The 14,519-nt window shown below is 36.7% G+C and overlaps 1 protein-coding gene across 3 annotated transcripts in view; it reads left to right on the top strand.

Moving 5' to 3' along the window:
* LOC5567324 (semaphorin-2A) overlaps positions 1-14,519 on the top strand; it is a 418,406-nt gene that overhangs the window by 233,367 nt on the left and 170,520 nt on the right. For all 3 annotated transcript variants that reach the window (XM_021842536.1, XM_021842537.1, XM_021842535.1), the window contains exon 3: positions 5,472-5,559. In XM_021842536.1, the coding sequence (XP_021698228.1) occupies positions 5,472-5,559 (88 nt within the window). The remainder of the gene's footprint in view (positions 1-5,471; positions 5,560-14,519) is intronic.

The raw sequence follows: 14,519 nt of genomic DNA, 5'->3' as shown, positions 1-14,519 counted from the left end.
CGATAGGTGAATTTTGTCGTTAAACTATTGAAAATTTGATAAAAGTTGACCCCTTTCTTATCCAACCAATCACGTTCGAGCACTTTTCGACGGTGTCGCTTCCCACTATAAAAGCAAACGGGTCCCTGCTTCTTCCCTCAGTCTTCTTTTTGCGGTCGGACTGTGAACACGACCGGGCGAGTCATTCTCGCTTTGCTTTTGCACCCGCGTCACAGTCCAATTTGTGTCGTCGGAAGAGGAAGACGCAAGATTGATTTGCGGCGGCAATGACGATGGCTTGGGCGCTTCTCCGAGCGGCAAACTACTGCTGCTCGGAGAACCGTCCAAGCCATCGTCGTCGCCGCCGCAAATTTATCCGCGCTCCCAGATTTCGACCCGTGATAAATTCAGCACCGGCGGTCAAGAAGCAAGCCCGTTAGGAGCCAATTACCAGAAGCCCCCAGAGTTGCTGATCCGAGGAGTTGCTGCTAATCGAGCGTCGGAATCGCTCGAGATTCCAAGAGTGAGCATCCTTTTCAGATTTCGACTTGTGCCCGTGGATCCACTAACCGTTGCTGTTGCTGTTTGCGTTAAGGATTTCCCGTTTGACCATTGCAATAAAGTGATAACTTCCCGCAGTGCTATTTATCTGCCATCGGACCTTGTCAGGACCATCAAATTTGTGGAAAAGAGTTGAAGGAATAATATTTCCGACCTTATTAGATCTTATATTTCTCAATCAATCTCGCAGCTTCATACAAAATTTAATTTGTTATGAATAATTGACTATTCGTGGACGCCTTGCTGTGCCGTCGGGGTGAGTGCTCAACATTTCACTTTAAAAGTACGGAAAATGAGACATGTAACGAAATTAGGGGAGATTTTGAACGTTAATAACTCAGTTGTTTATGAACCAATTATTACGATTCTTGTATCATTCGATCAGAAATGTATCTATGCATCGTTAGTAATATATCCGATAAGTGAATTTTGTTGTTTAACTATTGAAAATTTGATAAAAGTTTACCCCTTTCTTATCCAACCAATCACGTTCAAGCACTTTTCGACGGTGTCGCTTCCCACTATAAAAGCAAACGGGTCCTTGCTTCTTCCCTCGGTCTTCTTTTTGCGGTCGGACTGTGAACACGGTCGGGCGAGTCATTCTCGCTTTGCTTTTGCACCCGCGTCACAGTTCAATTTGTGTCGTCGGAAGAGGAAGACGCAAGATTGTTTTGCGGCGGCGATGACGATGGCATGGGCAGTAGTTTGCCGCTCGGAGAAGCGTCCAAGCCATCGTCATCGCCGCCGCAAATTTATCCGCGCTCCCAGATTTCGACTCGTGATCGATGGTCAAGAAGCAAGCCCGTTATGAACCAGGAGCCCTCAGAGTTACTGATCCGAGGATGCTGCTAATCGAGCGTCGGACTGGTGAAATCGCTCAAGATTTCAAGAGTGAGCATCGTTTCCGGATTTCGACTTGTGCCAGGGAGTCCACAACCCGTTGCTGTTGTGCGCCATCCACGGACCATGGCAATCAACTGATCAATCCCGCAGTGCTATTTATCTGTGACCGCATCGAGGCTAAGAAAGCCATCGGCCCTTGTCAGGGCCATCAAATTTGTGGAAAAGAGTTGAAAGAATAATATTTCCTACCTTATTACATCTTATATTCCTCAATCAATCTCAAGTTTCGTACAAAATTTAATTTGTCATGAATAATTGATGGCACGACAATTTGAGACTATTCTTGGACGTTGCTGCTGTGCCGTCGGGGTGAGTGCTTAACATTTCACAACGAATGTAAACTAGAGTGGAATTTCAGACAGTGTCTTTGATTTGCCATATTTTATGAAAACACTTCGATTACGAAAATGATCACATGTAACAAAATTGCGACATGTTTAGAATGCTTTTGAAAAGAAATTCTCATTGAACAATTTTCATAATTTTGGCACCATGGATCAGAAATTTACCTTCATATTGAAGAAAACTATTGATTATCAATAGCGAACTATTGAATATTTAGTATTTGTCAACCCTTTCATTCATGTTCGACCAATTTCTCACGCATTATCATTTTTCGCAATTATCAAGTAATTCTAAGTCCAACTCATTATTGGCACATATGCATTTCCCAGATTGGTCGACTAGAAGAGAAGAGCACGAATGGGAGGAGCATCATCTGCTAATCTAAGGGTTTAAAGCATGCTTCCTTCGCCGGATTCAGTTTCATTCCATTTTCGCTTTCGAGCTGGTAAGAGCTCCTCCGAAACTGCTTAGCGAGGAGCACCTCGTAGCCAGAAGCCTGCTGAGCTGTTGATCAGCATCTGGTTTATGAGATTTCGGCTCGTGATAAACTCATCTGTGGTGCAGTCAAGAATCAAGCCCGTTAGGCATCATTACTACTATTATTAGACAAATCGAGCGTCCGGCTTGTGGTATCGCTCAAGATTTCAAACTTAAGCTACGTTTTCAGATTTCGACTTCAGCCGTGTGATCTAATACTTGTTGCTGATGTGTGCCATCCGGTTTATGGACAAAAGGTCGAAAGACAAAAGGTCGAAAGGACAGAAGGTCGAAAGACAAAAGGTCGAAAGGACAAAAGGTCGAAAATGATTTGCTTGATGGGAAATTTTTCCTTCTTTGAAAAAACATTTTCGACCTTTTGTCCCTTCATTTTTGTTCTTCGACCTTTTGTCCTTTCGACCTTTTGTCTTTCGACCTTTTGTCCTTTCGACCTTTTGTCTTTCGACCTTTTGTCATAGATTCGTGCCATCCACACCACGAAACATTCAACTGGTTCGTCTTGTAAGCAGAGAACTGATACAAATTTCTACACTTGCGTTGGGGATTCTTCGTTTAACCATGGCAATCAACTGTTAACATCCTGTAGTGCGATTCATCTAAGACAGCATCCGAGCTAACAAAGCCTTTGGCTCTTTTCAGGGCCACCAAATGTGTGTAAGAGAGTTAACAGAGTAATATTTCCGACTTAATTTATCACATTGTCAAGCAATGAATAATATTTCTCTCAAACCATAAGATCAACAAAGCGATGACTGAAGCTTTCATTATAATCCTCGAATAAATTCCTATAGATACATTGCTATTAAATATTCTTTAATTAGAATTACTTAGATTTTGCTTCAGCATGCTGAACAAGCCTCAATTACTACTATTCTTTCCAATTCCAATGCTACCATATATTTCATAGGAGGTTACTAATATAATTTCAAAATAATCATACAACCTGAAGTGAAATTTCACATTTTCATAGATAAATATGACGAATTCATCGGATAAAGATAATGTATATTTGGTACAGGATTAAACGTACACTTGGCTGCAAATCGTTATATAAACAGTATGAAGTCAAAACGAGCAACAAGAACGACATAAAATTCAGTTAAATTAACCATCGTGGTCCTACGTCACCAGTTCGTACAACCCCATAGGGATGTACCCTTATAGTTTTTATCCTATCGTATGTTATTGTATTCCTTTACCTTGTTCAAACACCCCGTTCAACAATTTCTAGTAACCTACGAATTTTATAAGAAGTGAATATAGTCTATCATATCATAGACTGACATTACAGTTGCTACTCCGTGATTGATTAAAACTGGTAACTGCATTTCAATCCTTATAAATGGGGGAAGCGGTCAGTCAGGGATAAGGAAAGAACGTTGGGGTGTAATGATTGTTGCTTCTTAAGACCGAGGATACCTCTGCATCTCCACAATTACACGGGAAGGGTGTTTATTAGTGAAGGAAGAAAAATATATGGGATTCACCTCTGATCACCTTTGGTGATGCGGTCGATGGGTAATCTTACACTAATCTTATCAAAACTAGTTTTGCATTTTTGTCTCATGGTGAAAATATATTATTCGAAGATTAAAAAAGTGAGTCGGAATTCATAATGTCAAACTATTCACAGGCTATTTTGAGTAATGACGAAGTATTGTATATTGTGAATATTTTAATTATATAACATAGAAATAATGTTTTATGTGGACACTTTTAATGACGAACCATCCATAGTTTGTTTGAAAATTACAATCTTCGTTTGCACGATGAAAATGTGTTATCATAAGAATGAAACGAGCTCACCAGTTGGTAATGAAACAAATATGTTTTTTGCACTTACACAACGCGATCCCACAATGATTGACCTTGATTCTGTCACTTGCTTCACAGAAGCATGCAACAGCATCAACAAACCACACACTACTCATACCCAAAAAAAAGCTAGAATGAAACAGAACTTTTACTAAAGCGATGCGAAGAACGAACTCACTTGTTTGTGCTTGATGAACCACACTCCGTAGTTCCATAAGAAGTAAAAAAGAATTAGTAAATCAAATCTACCGCTCGATGCTCTTAAGTACTTAAGGTGAAGATGAATCGAAGCCAAACCTCAAATTTTCAAGAGCACAATCTTGAGAACCGAACACCCGATTGAGCTGTGAACTCAATCGATTGGTCACCACCTGCTAGTGACCAATCGATTAAGTTTTTTAGCTTAAACGGATGTTTGGTTCTCCGGATTTGTGCTCTTGAAAATTTGAAGTTTGGCTTCGATTTATCTTCACCTTAAATCTGCTAGAAAAATGGTAGTTGAAAATTTGAAAGAGTTTTTTAACATAATTAATTAGGTATATGAAAACAGTTGTCAATGATAATTCCTGCTCTGTTTTCTGATTTTCTTCTTTTTGTCTTTATGCATATTTTGTTGTCAATGCTAGCATTAATAATGTTATCGTTTCACACTTTTCCGAATCAAGTAGCCTGATGTATCGTATAATTGCGGCTGAAGCCATGATACCATGTGAGATTTCAACGACCGGTGTCCCTTATCCGCTCACAATCCGAACGATGCCACTGCTGCTGTTGTACGGAGGTAATAAAAAGCTTAACTTAATGTTCGCTCGGCATGGAAACGAGCGTTCGAGATGCTAGTCCCAGTCGACGGAAACCCAGAGTGCCGTGTAACTTCGGTTGGTCCCCGATGGACTTTCGGTTGATGTCGACAGGACATGGTGCGGTAATGGCCTCCAAGCAGCACTACTCTTTTTCTCCGCACGGACACACGAGTGAGGATAAAAATGGCAGCGCTAATCCTTTACACAAAAATGTTGCTTCCGGGAAATCCTTTTCCATCGAGTTGCGAGTCGTTTTCGCTGTTCCGCATCAGGGCTACGGTAATCCAATAAAAAGTACCCTAATTAGGTGACTTAGTGCAACCGTTCCGGATGACCGTCGTTCGGACTTCGGATACTGATGAAGCACGGGTGTTCTTCGGCGATGTATGAACGAGAATTGCCTAGAGAAGGAACGTGACTCATTAACGATGTAGTAATAAACGTTTTCTTTTTGGATACTTGTAAGCTTCTTAAGGATGGCTAACCGATTTGACCCCACAACTTTGCATTAATTCAAATCCTGAACCAAAATACTAATCCAAATATTGTTTCGTTTTCTCGTTTCAGATCATGTGCGGGAGTTTCAGTGCGGGAAGTTCTACTACAGAACATTCTACCTGGACGAGGAGCGGGACTCCCTCTACGTGGGGGCAATGTAAGTAAAGCTATTCGGAAAGACAAACAAAAACTCCACTATTTTACCAATATTATTCCTCTTATCGTTAAGCATCTCGGTAAACACGTGCAGTGTTCCCAGCCTTGTGTGTATCCAGAGCGGGCGCCATTCCATTATAATGTTCATCCCTGTGTAACGTTTTACCTACCCATGAACTCAAATCGAAAAGGATTGTAAAAATTTTAATTACATGAAATAATTAATCCGCTTTGTGGATATTGTGGAACGGGGAAACTGTTGCAATGGGACGCGGCAGGACTTGCGCGGGTGTAATAAAGGTCTCCTGCTTTCCTTTGTCCCCCTACTCGTGAGTTTCCATTCGGGTTTCCACGTATTGTTTCACGTACATGTTACACGTATGTACGGGAGTGTAGGGTTTGAAGAGATGTTTCCGAGTTTTGAGTCAATACTTAATGTGTTCTGTACTAATTTTTAACCTTCTGGCTGTGTGAAAAAAAAAGTTGCGTTGTGTCTGTTTTGGGGTCTTATCGACCCCAAATTCAAATCACGATAAATTCGCCAAATTGAACGTATTTTCTATTTTTTTGCAGTTTGGAAAGCAAATTCAATTGAGTTTTACTATAGAAACATCGCGAGAAGGGGTGATTGTGAAAAGGTCTAAATACAGCATTTTTTTTTAAATTTTGGGGCGCTTATATCTCAGAAGAAGGTTACATAATATTACACTTTATTCGGTGCATATTTGCAACAGGGAAAGGGCTATTATATTGCATATTGGTTAGTAAGGAATTTTACCGCCTGATGGCTCTAGCAAAAAAACATGGTTTTCTGATTTCCTTAAGCGACTTTGACGTTCGGTAACTAGATTTTAGGACGATTTAAAATATTTATGTCTTGGGCAAAGTTGCACATTAGTGTAAAGGCTGTACACTACATGATGAACTAGCCAACAAGCTAAATATCACTAAAACAAAGAGCAAAAAAACATGTTTGCTTAGTTCAACATTCTACAACTAGGAGGCGCTAGTGAGCTACAAATATTTCAAATTCACATATCTCACGATGTAGAACAGCTAGAAAGTCGGCGTTTTCGGCAAATTTGTTCGTTAGGTTTAGGACTATGTGATGTTTGGTTAGCTCGGCATTCTATAACTAAGAGCCGCTAGTGAGCATTGAAAATTTTTAGTTAAAATATTCGTTGGAAGGCTGTTGTTTTCGATAAAATTGTACGTCAAATCAACGGCTATTCAATGCATGTCTAACATGTTGAACATTACAGTACTGGACAGAATGCGTACTTTCATTGGCCGATTTTCCATACAAAATGGTCAAGTTTGGAGGCTTATATCTCCGTTTCTAGATGTCCGATTAACCTGAAATTTTCACCGCAGCTTGAAAGTAACCTCAAATTTGTTAGTCTATTAATTCATAGTTTTTCAAAAACAAACTTTTAAGTTATCGCAAATCTCAAATTTTGATAAAAATGACAAAATTTTGAAAAAGAAATAATTTTTAAACGGTAATATTTAGAGCAATATGTCCTTCTGCAATAAAATGCAATTTGATAAGACACACAAGTTTGCAGAACATCATATTTCGGTAAAACTGATTGTTTTCAAAATATTTTAAAAATAAAATTATGCAATTTTTCGCAAATTGAGAGATTTTCAACAATTTACAAGATTGTGTTCCAAATACAGTGATATTTCAATTGAGTAAAATCTATATTATATCTAGGCTGTGGTGAAAATTTCAGATCAATCGGACCTCTAGAAGCTGAGATTCAGATCTCCAAACTTGACCATTTCGTATGGAAAAACGGCCAATGCGTACTTTATTCTGTCCAGTACTGTATATCGCTAGGAGGTGCTAGTGAGTATCAAGTATTCTCAACTCATATCTTACGATGCAGAACAGCTATTAAACCGATGTATCCAGCAAAATTATTTGTTAAGTTCAGGAATATGTGTTTCTACGATATTCTGTCACATAGTCATGAACCTACCAATACAGATCAGTGAGAATGTTGGTGTTTTTGGAAAAGTTGTTTGATAGGTAGCCCTTGAGGTACATGTCTAATTAGTTCGATTTTTGGCAACTGTTGGGAACTAGTGAGCTGAATATTTCAAAATCTTGTGTATCGAAATGCTGATAACTTAGTTGTAGGTAGTAATATCAGTTGGGAACCATTGAATTTTATGCATCCGGTTTTAGAAACCTGGGATATTCGCTTGCTTGACTATATTTTCGTGATGCCAGATTATGAACTCGATTTAATTCGATAGTGACAAATTAAAGTCTTACTTTTCCTAGGGCTTAGGGGGGACCTAGGGGAACCTATCAAATACTAGTTTGGAAGAAGTAATGTCGTTCGCAATAATCTACACTTTCACAAATTTCGTAGTTTATACAGATTTGTATTGATTTCATTTATCTCATTTCCCGACACATCAGTGATATTCTTAAATTTCAATTATCGCTACGAAAAAGATTCATTTTTTTGTATCCAGTCAAAAATCTTTCATGAATTGTAGCAAGAAAAAACTCACAAGGAATGTCTTTTATGTTTCTTCTTTGACGTTTTCAGGTATTCAATCATGTGCTTTGAAACGATTCCTCTGAGGATTCCTACTTCATGAATTATGTTCGTACTTTCCAGTACTTTCTCCTAGAATTCCTTTACCAGTTTTCACTGAGTTCATCCTGGGATTCCCACGGAAAAACTAATCTCACCTGAAAGTTTCTCGAAGAATTTCTATCGAACAGCTAAAACAATCTATTGAAGAATTCCACCTGAGAATTGATTACCAATTCTTTAAATCATTTTTCCTGGAGGGACCTTTAGGTACACATTACATATAAATTCCAGATGTTAGTTTATACTTTAAACTATGAACCTCCTGTGTTCATTAATATTTTGTTTAGAATTTTCAGGAATTTCTAAAGATTTTTTCCAAAATAAAGTACAAAAAATTCTCGAAGTCTCACCAAATATGTATTCTAAATCAGAAAGCAAGGATTCATTCCACGAATTCTTCTGAGAGTTCGGCATTAGTTTCTCCTACTTTGCTTTTGAAATTCTTTCTAAAGTTTCTCTACCGGATGGTTTCGAAAAATCGCAGCAAAAATTATCCAGACTGCTTGCAAAAAAATTAATGACTCATCCAGGTGATACTTAAAGGTGATTATAGTACGAAGCCACACCTCAAATTTTCAAGAGCACAAGACTTGAGAACCAAACAGCCCTCCGCGTTGAAAATGTATCCCAATGGTCATCCCCAAGCAAGTAATTTGATTGATTTTCAACGCGAACTGTTGTCGGTTTCTTCAGTCTTGTGCACTTGAAATTTCGAAGTTTGGCTTCGTTTTATAATCACTTTAAGGATTCCTTGTAATATTCCACAAGATTTTCATGAGAAACTTAAAATAATTCATTTGTGAAAATGTTCTTCATGCTTTCTCAGAGAAGTTCTCCACAAATCAATCTCTATTTTTCACAGATAATTATTTTTTAGATTTATCTAAAATCAAGGAGCAACATCTCGCATTCCTTCAAAACTCTTTCGATAATATATTTATTTTTATTATTTCAAAATGCTCAATTATAAAATGTTTAAATAATTCTAACATTCCTTTATATGTAGTTCCTAGCGGAATAAGCTCAACTGTTCTTTCAAAAACTTTTCCGCGAAAATACTCGAAGACTTCCCAAATTATTTGGCCAGGGATTTCATACTATATTACTGTTTGCCTAGGATTCTTCTGAAAAAAATACAAAAGATTCATCTAAGCATTTTCTAGAGATATTTTTTTCAACCGCACTTAAGATTCTTTAGGGATTTTATGAAGAATTTTTTTACCAGATCCACTAAGATTTTGCAATTCATTCTAGAACTTCCCAAAAAGAATCTTCAGAAGTTCTTGAAATAACTCCATTTTTTGTGAATCGAAATCTCGGGATTCTTTCATAAATAACATTTGAAAATTTTGGCACTCCCAATTTTTCGGTTCAAGAACTACTCCAGGAATATCTCAATATTTTTTAGGGATTGCTTTATTAATTCCTCTACGAATCACTCCATATTAGATATCTAAAGAAACGCATACAAGGTTTGAAACAACTTTTTGAAAAGTTTTTGAATAATTAAATATTATTCGGAAAATTTTTCTAAAATCTGTCGTAAAATTCAAAAATTTACCCTCAGAATTTTCGAAACTTGTTGACAATGTACCTCACAGAAAAGCTTAAGTAATTCTTGTAAGATTTACTACAAAAATTCTTATTTTTTATACGTTATAGATAATATAAAATTATCGGTGTTAAAACGGATGGATTTTTTCACTGAAAGTATTTGTTACTAAAATTTTATACATATGAACGTAATCGCAATTTTGTGACCAAGTCAAATAGGGCCCAAGAAATCCTCTAGGGATTCCTTCAGTAAAACCTCCAGAGATTTATACAAGAATTACTCCCAAAGTAACAAAATAGGAAAAATACGGACCCTCCCAAAGCTTTCTTCAGGAATTCCTTCGTGTTTCCTCCTGAGTTTTCTCAGCAATTTCTCAAGGTAATCCACCAGAGATTTTGCCAGGAATTACTCCAGAGTCCTTCAGGGAAACTTTGGATCGCTATTCGATTTTTAATCAGTTCCGACAGGGCTCCAGTCATACCTTCAGCAATTTATGCATGAATTCTGCGAGGGCTTCCTCCAGGAATTCTTCGAGGAAATCTCCACATGGAGTCCTCTAAGATTTCGCTAGAGGTTCCTGCAAGAATGCCTCCAGTGATTCTTTCATGAATTCCTCTAGTAAAATTTTTACTGAGGTTCCTCCAGCAATTTATCCAAGGATTCCTCCTGTAATTTCTTCAAGGAACTTGGAACTTTTCAAGAATTACTCTAAGAATTTCATCATGGATTCCTCCAGAGCTTCTTTAAAAGTTTCCAGGAAATCTCTCAGAGATTCCTACAAAAAATACTCCAGGAAAATTTCTACAGGGATTCTTGCAGAGATGTATACAAGGCTATCTTCTAGAACTCCCCCAGAGGTTACACTTGGACACTCGTTTCAAGAATTTATCCAGATATTTCTTCAAAAATAACTATGAATTCCCACAAGTATGGATGTCAGGATATCTCCAGGCAATCCTCTCGAGATATCCCGGAGATTTTTTAAGGAATTCCTACAGGGTTCGCTCTTGTAGAATCAATAAAAGGTTTCCCAAATTCTTCAAGAGTTTCCTTCATGAAATCTGCCAGTGACTCATTCAGGAAAATCGTTACATGAATTACTTCAAGAATTTTTCCAGATAATCCTCCAGGGATTACTCAAAAACTTCTCCCGACATTCGTTTTGGACCTCCGAAAATTTCTCCGTGCATTTCTCCGAGAATTCCTCAAGGAATTCCTCCAAGGATTCTCCCATTACCCAAATTTTCAAAAGAATTTCTCTAGGGATTACATTTGGATGATATCTGCATGAATTCAAGGATTCCACCATAGATACTTTCAGGATCCTTCCAGAGATTCTTCTGGCAAATTATCCAGGTATTTCGTGAGAGATCCCTTCTTCAATATACCCTGACAGGGCCAGATTTTCAAATGTGGGGACCCGAGGGCCATTGTCTTGTGGGGGCCCTTTTTAAAAAATGCTCTGAATCCCCTATGAACGTTTCCAATTTCAAATTTAAATTAATGCAACTAATGTTTTCTTTAATATTCTTGTATAGGTTATAGATTTACAGGATACATTCAATGTTTTTAGAGGCTTATTCGTCAACAACAAAATTCGTTTGATGATTCCCTTCTCATTGGTACCTTAATGCAAATTATGCTTATAGTATTTATGTTTTCTTATGTATTCAAGTTTTTGAACAGCCTTACTTAACAGTTTTGAGTCGAAGAAATTGGTGTGGGCTGGTGGCAGGTCTTCTTTTCTGGACACTTGGTGTCTTTTTGAAAGAAAGTCTTTAACAAGTCTCTATTTTTAATGGAAGCCCGACTATGGATACATAACAAAATTACATCAGCTTATGTTACAATGATATGAAGATTTTATCAAACATAGGTTCTTACAATTTTGATGCAGGATGTAGTTAAAATAACTAAATTTATAACAAAAAGTTCTATGAATTGTAACATAAATATAGCAAAATGTGTTTTAATCTATCAAAAATATAGCAAGTCCAGTCATAATTTTTGATACAAAGTATCAAAACTATAATACTGTATAATATACGAAATAACTCATTAAGTTACGAGCTTTTTGATCAATTGTATGAAAATTCTAACAAAACATGATATTCCGTGCAATAGATAGAAACATGTAAAATTCTAATAAAACTTCATATTTAGTGCAATAGTCATAAAAATGTATGTTTTGATATAAAACAAGCAATTTAAAGTCGCTTTTTAATCACTTGCAATTAGTCAATAATTAAATTAAGATCATAACATTTTGTTACCGCTTGGCTGTTTTTATAAACCCAAGAGATTTTTCTTTCATTCTTCTCAAATAAAAAGTATATATTTCGCTTTATTCAAAAACTGAAGTCGATTGGAATGCATAGATGTGTATTTGATTTTATTATAAAATTGTTAAAAATGATCCAAAAGAAATACAAAATAAATAGAATACAATATGATATATTTTAGTTTCAATATTTTCTGTGGATAACGGTATCTGACAGAATTATATCATAATAAGATATGCATATCATTTTCTGACAAAATTTTTGCTGATTGACTTTGTAAAACGGTGTAAAATCCACTATGGCTACAACTGGCGTATGGCCAAAACCGGTGCTTCTACCCCTTCTGTTTTCTGATTGGTCCTTTTTCGGTCTTTTTTGGTTCCTGTCTTATCTCTTTTGATCTATTTTTTCAAACTAGTGGCCTCTAAAGTTGGTTGCAGTCATTTTCTAATTAAATATTTATATAATTAAGTACTATTACTTGATCTGCAGATATGTAAACTGCATCCAAGTCTTTAACTTCGTTGTGAAATTTTCCGCTACAGTTGGAAAAGACACGGTAGAAAATCTTTTGGAACTTCAGCTGGTGTTTTTGGGCCAATATTATACAGCATTTTTGGGCCAATATTATACAATATTTTTACATATGCATACCTGAGTTGCCTAAGGGATGTCCAAAATCTTTGTTTGCTGATGACACAGGTCTCTCCACCAGTAGAAGATTGCAAAAAAGTTTGGATATTTTGTCTTCATACTTGCATAAATAGAAAATTTCTCCTAATACTTGTAGAACTCAACAAAGCACTTTATTTGAAGCCTTCAAGTAGACATGTTTCACGATGAGAGGGGTTCCAATGAATTGACCAGATGAATTAAAGTATCTAGGGCCCATGCTAGATAAAAAATTAACTTTCAAAATTCACATTGAGGGCATTCAAGCCAAATGTAACAAATATGTAAAATGTCTTTATCCCCTTATTGATAGAAATTCGAAATTTTGGCTTAAGAACGAGCTTTTGATCTTCAAACAAATTTTCAGGCCAGCCATATTGTATGCTGTACCAATATGGACTAGCTGTTGTAATACCAGGAAGAGAACTTTGTAGAGGAATCAAAATAATATTTTGAAAATGATTCTGAATTCTCCCTGGTACTAATGAGTTACATAGAATATCCAATGCTGAAACAACGAATGTCAAATTAAATAATTAAAAATTTTAAACAAAAATCGTTGCACACATCTATTGCCACGATCAATGCGTTTTATTTCTAGGTTAAGTTAGGTTGATTTAATTGAAAGCGTTTTTTTTTCTCTTACAAGAAGGTGAAATCAACTCACCTGTAAAATTCCTTAAATGCTACGACATATGAATTGTAATGTGTTGTTAACAATATGTTAATGATGCCTAATTTAGTTCTACCAAATTAGGATGATAGTGTTTTATAAAACAGAACACCCAGATATAAGGAATCAATGTAATGTTTGAAATAATACTATTAAAGAATGAAACAAACAAGAAAAACAGTAAATCACGCCTCGATATACCTTACACATACTCACTAACAACAAGCCGGATCCCCTCTTTGCATCAAAACACAGTCTTTCTTGATTCGGTCGGAACGTAGGTCTCATCTAGAACCGGGAGGCGTTGAGGGGAAAAGAACATTCAGCTCTGAATAATTAGCGAGTAACGTGAAATCAGATTTAAATAATCCTACCACAGTTTGTCTTTTGCCATGTACCATTTCTGTTATGGCTGCCTTTGCCTTATTGGTACTTCATAGCTAGCTGGCTCTCGAAGAATTTGTGCATAGGCAGCATTACTTATGCAGTGAACGGGAGCTGCAACTTCTACCAATACCCTTGTTCTGATGGTTCTCGTCGTATTTTCCTAGTTGGCTGGTATAGGAGTAGAAACTACCTCACTACCGTAAGCCGTGCTAAAGTACAGAAACATGTTGTGGTTTGAGAAGTTAAAGCTGCGTGATTTTGACCGAAAATGTATTTAATTAAAACAAAGGTTGTTCGATGGCGTGTCACTGGGAAGATAGGATTGATTTTCATAAAACCAACAGAGAATTGTATGCTGTACCAATATAGACTATCTGTTGTAATGGTAGGAAGAAAGCTTTACGCGCATTCATTCAGCAAAACCAAGCTGAGGGTTGTGGGTTCGAGTCCCGCCGGTTGAGAATCTTTTCGTAATGGAAATTCTATCGACTTCCATAGAGTATCGTTTTGTCTCAAATTCCAAACTATCGACTTTTCATACAAATTTTCCAAGAAAACTACATAAATTTCATTATAGGATTATCAATTATTCCACGCTTCAAGTCCTGTACATTCAAAAAATTTAATTTCACGCTGTACATTCAAAAAATTTAAAGATTTTAATTTTTACTTTCGAAATCACCTCTGTTTGGAATTTGAAATAAAACGGTATTCTCGTAACACAGTACAACAAGTAAAAATAATCAATGGCAAAGATAGCTCTCAGGTAAT

The sequence above is a fragment of the Aedes aegypti genome, chromosome 2 (genome assembly GCF_002204515.2).
Source record: "Aedes aegypti strain LVP_AGWG chromosome 2, AaegL5.0 Primary Assembly, whole genome shotgun sequence".
Classification (NCBI taxonomy): domain Eukaryota; kingdom Metazoa; phylum Arthropoda; class Insecta; order Diptera; family Culicidae; genus Aedes; species Aedes aegypti.
The sequence above is the reverse complement of the archived record's forward strand: the minus strand, read 5'-3'. Positions and strand labels throughout refer to the sequence as shown.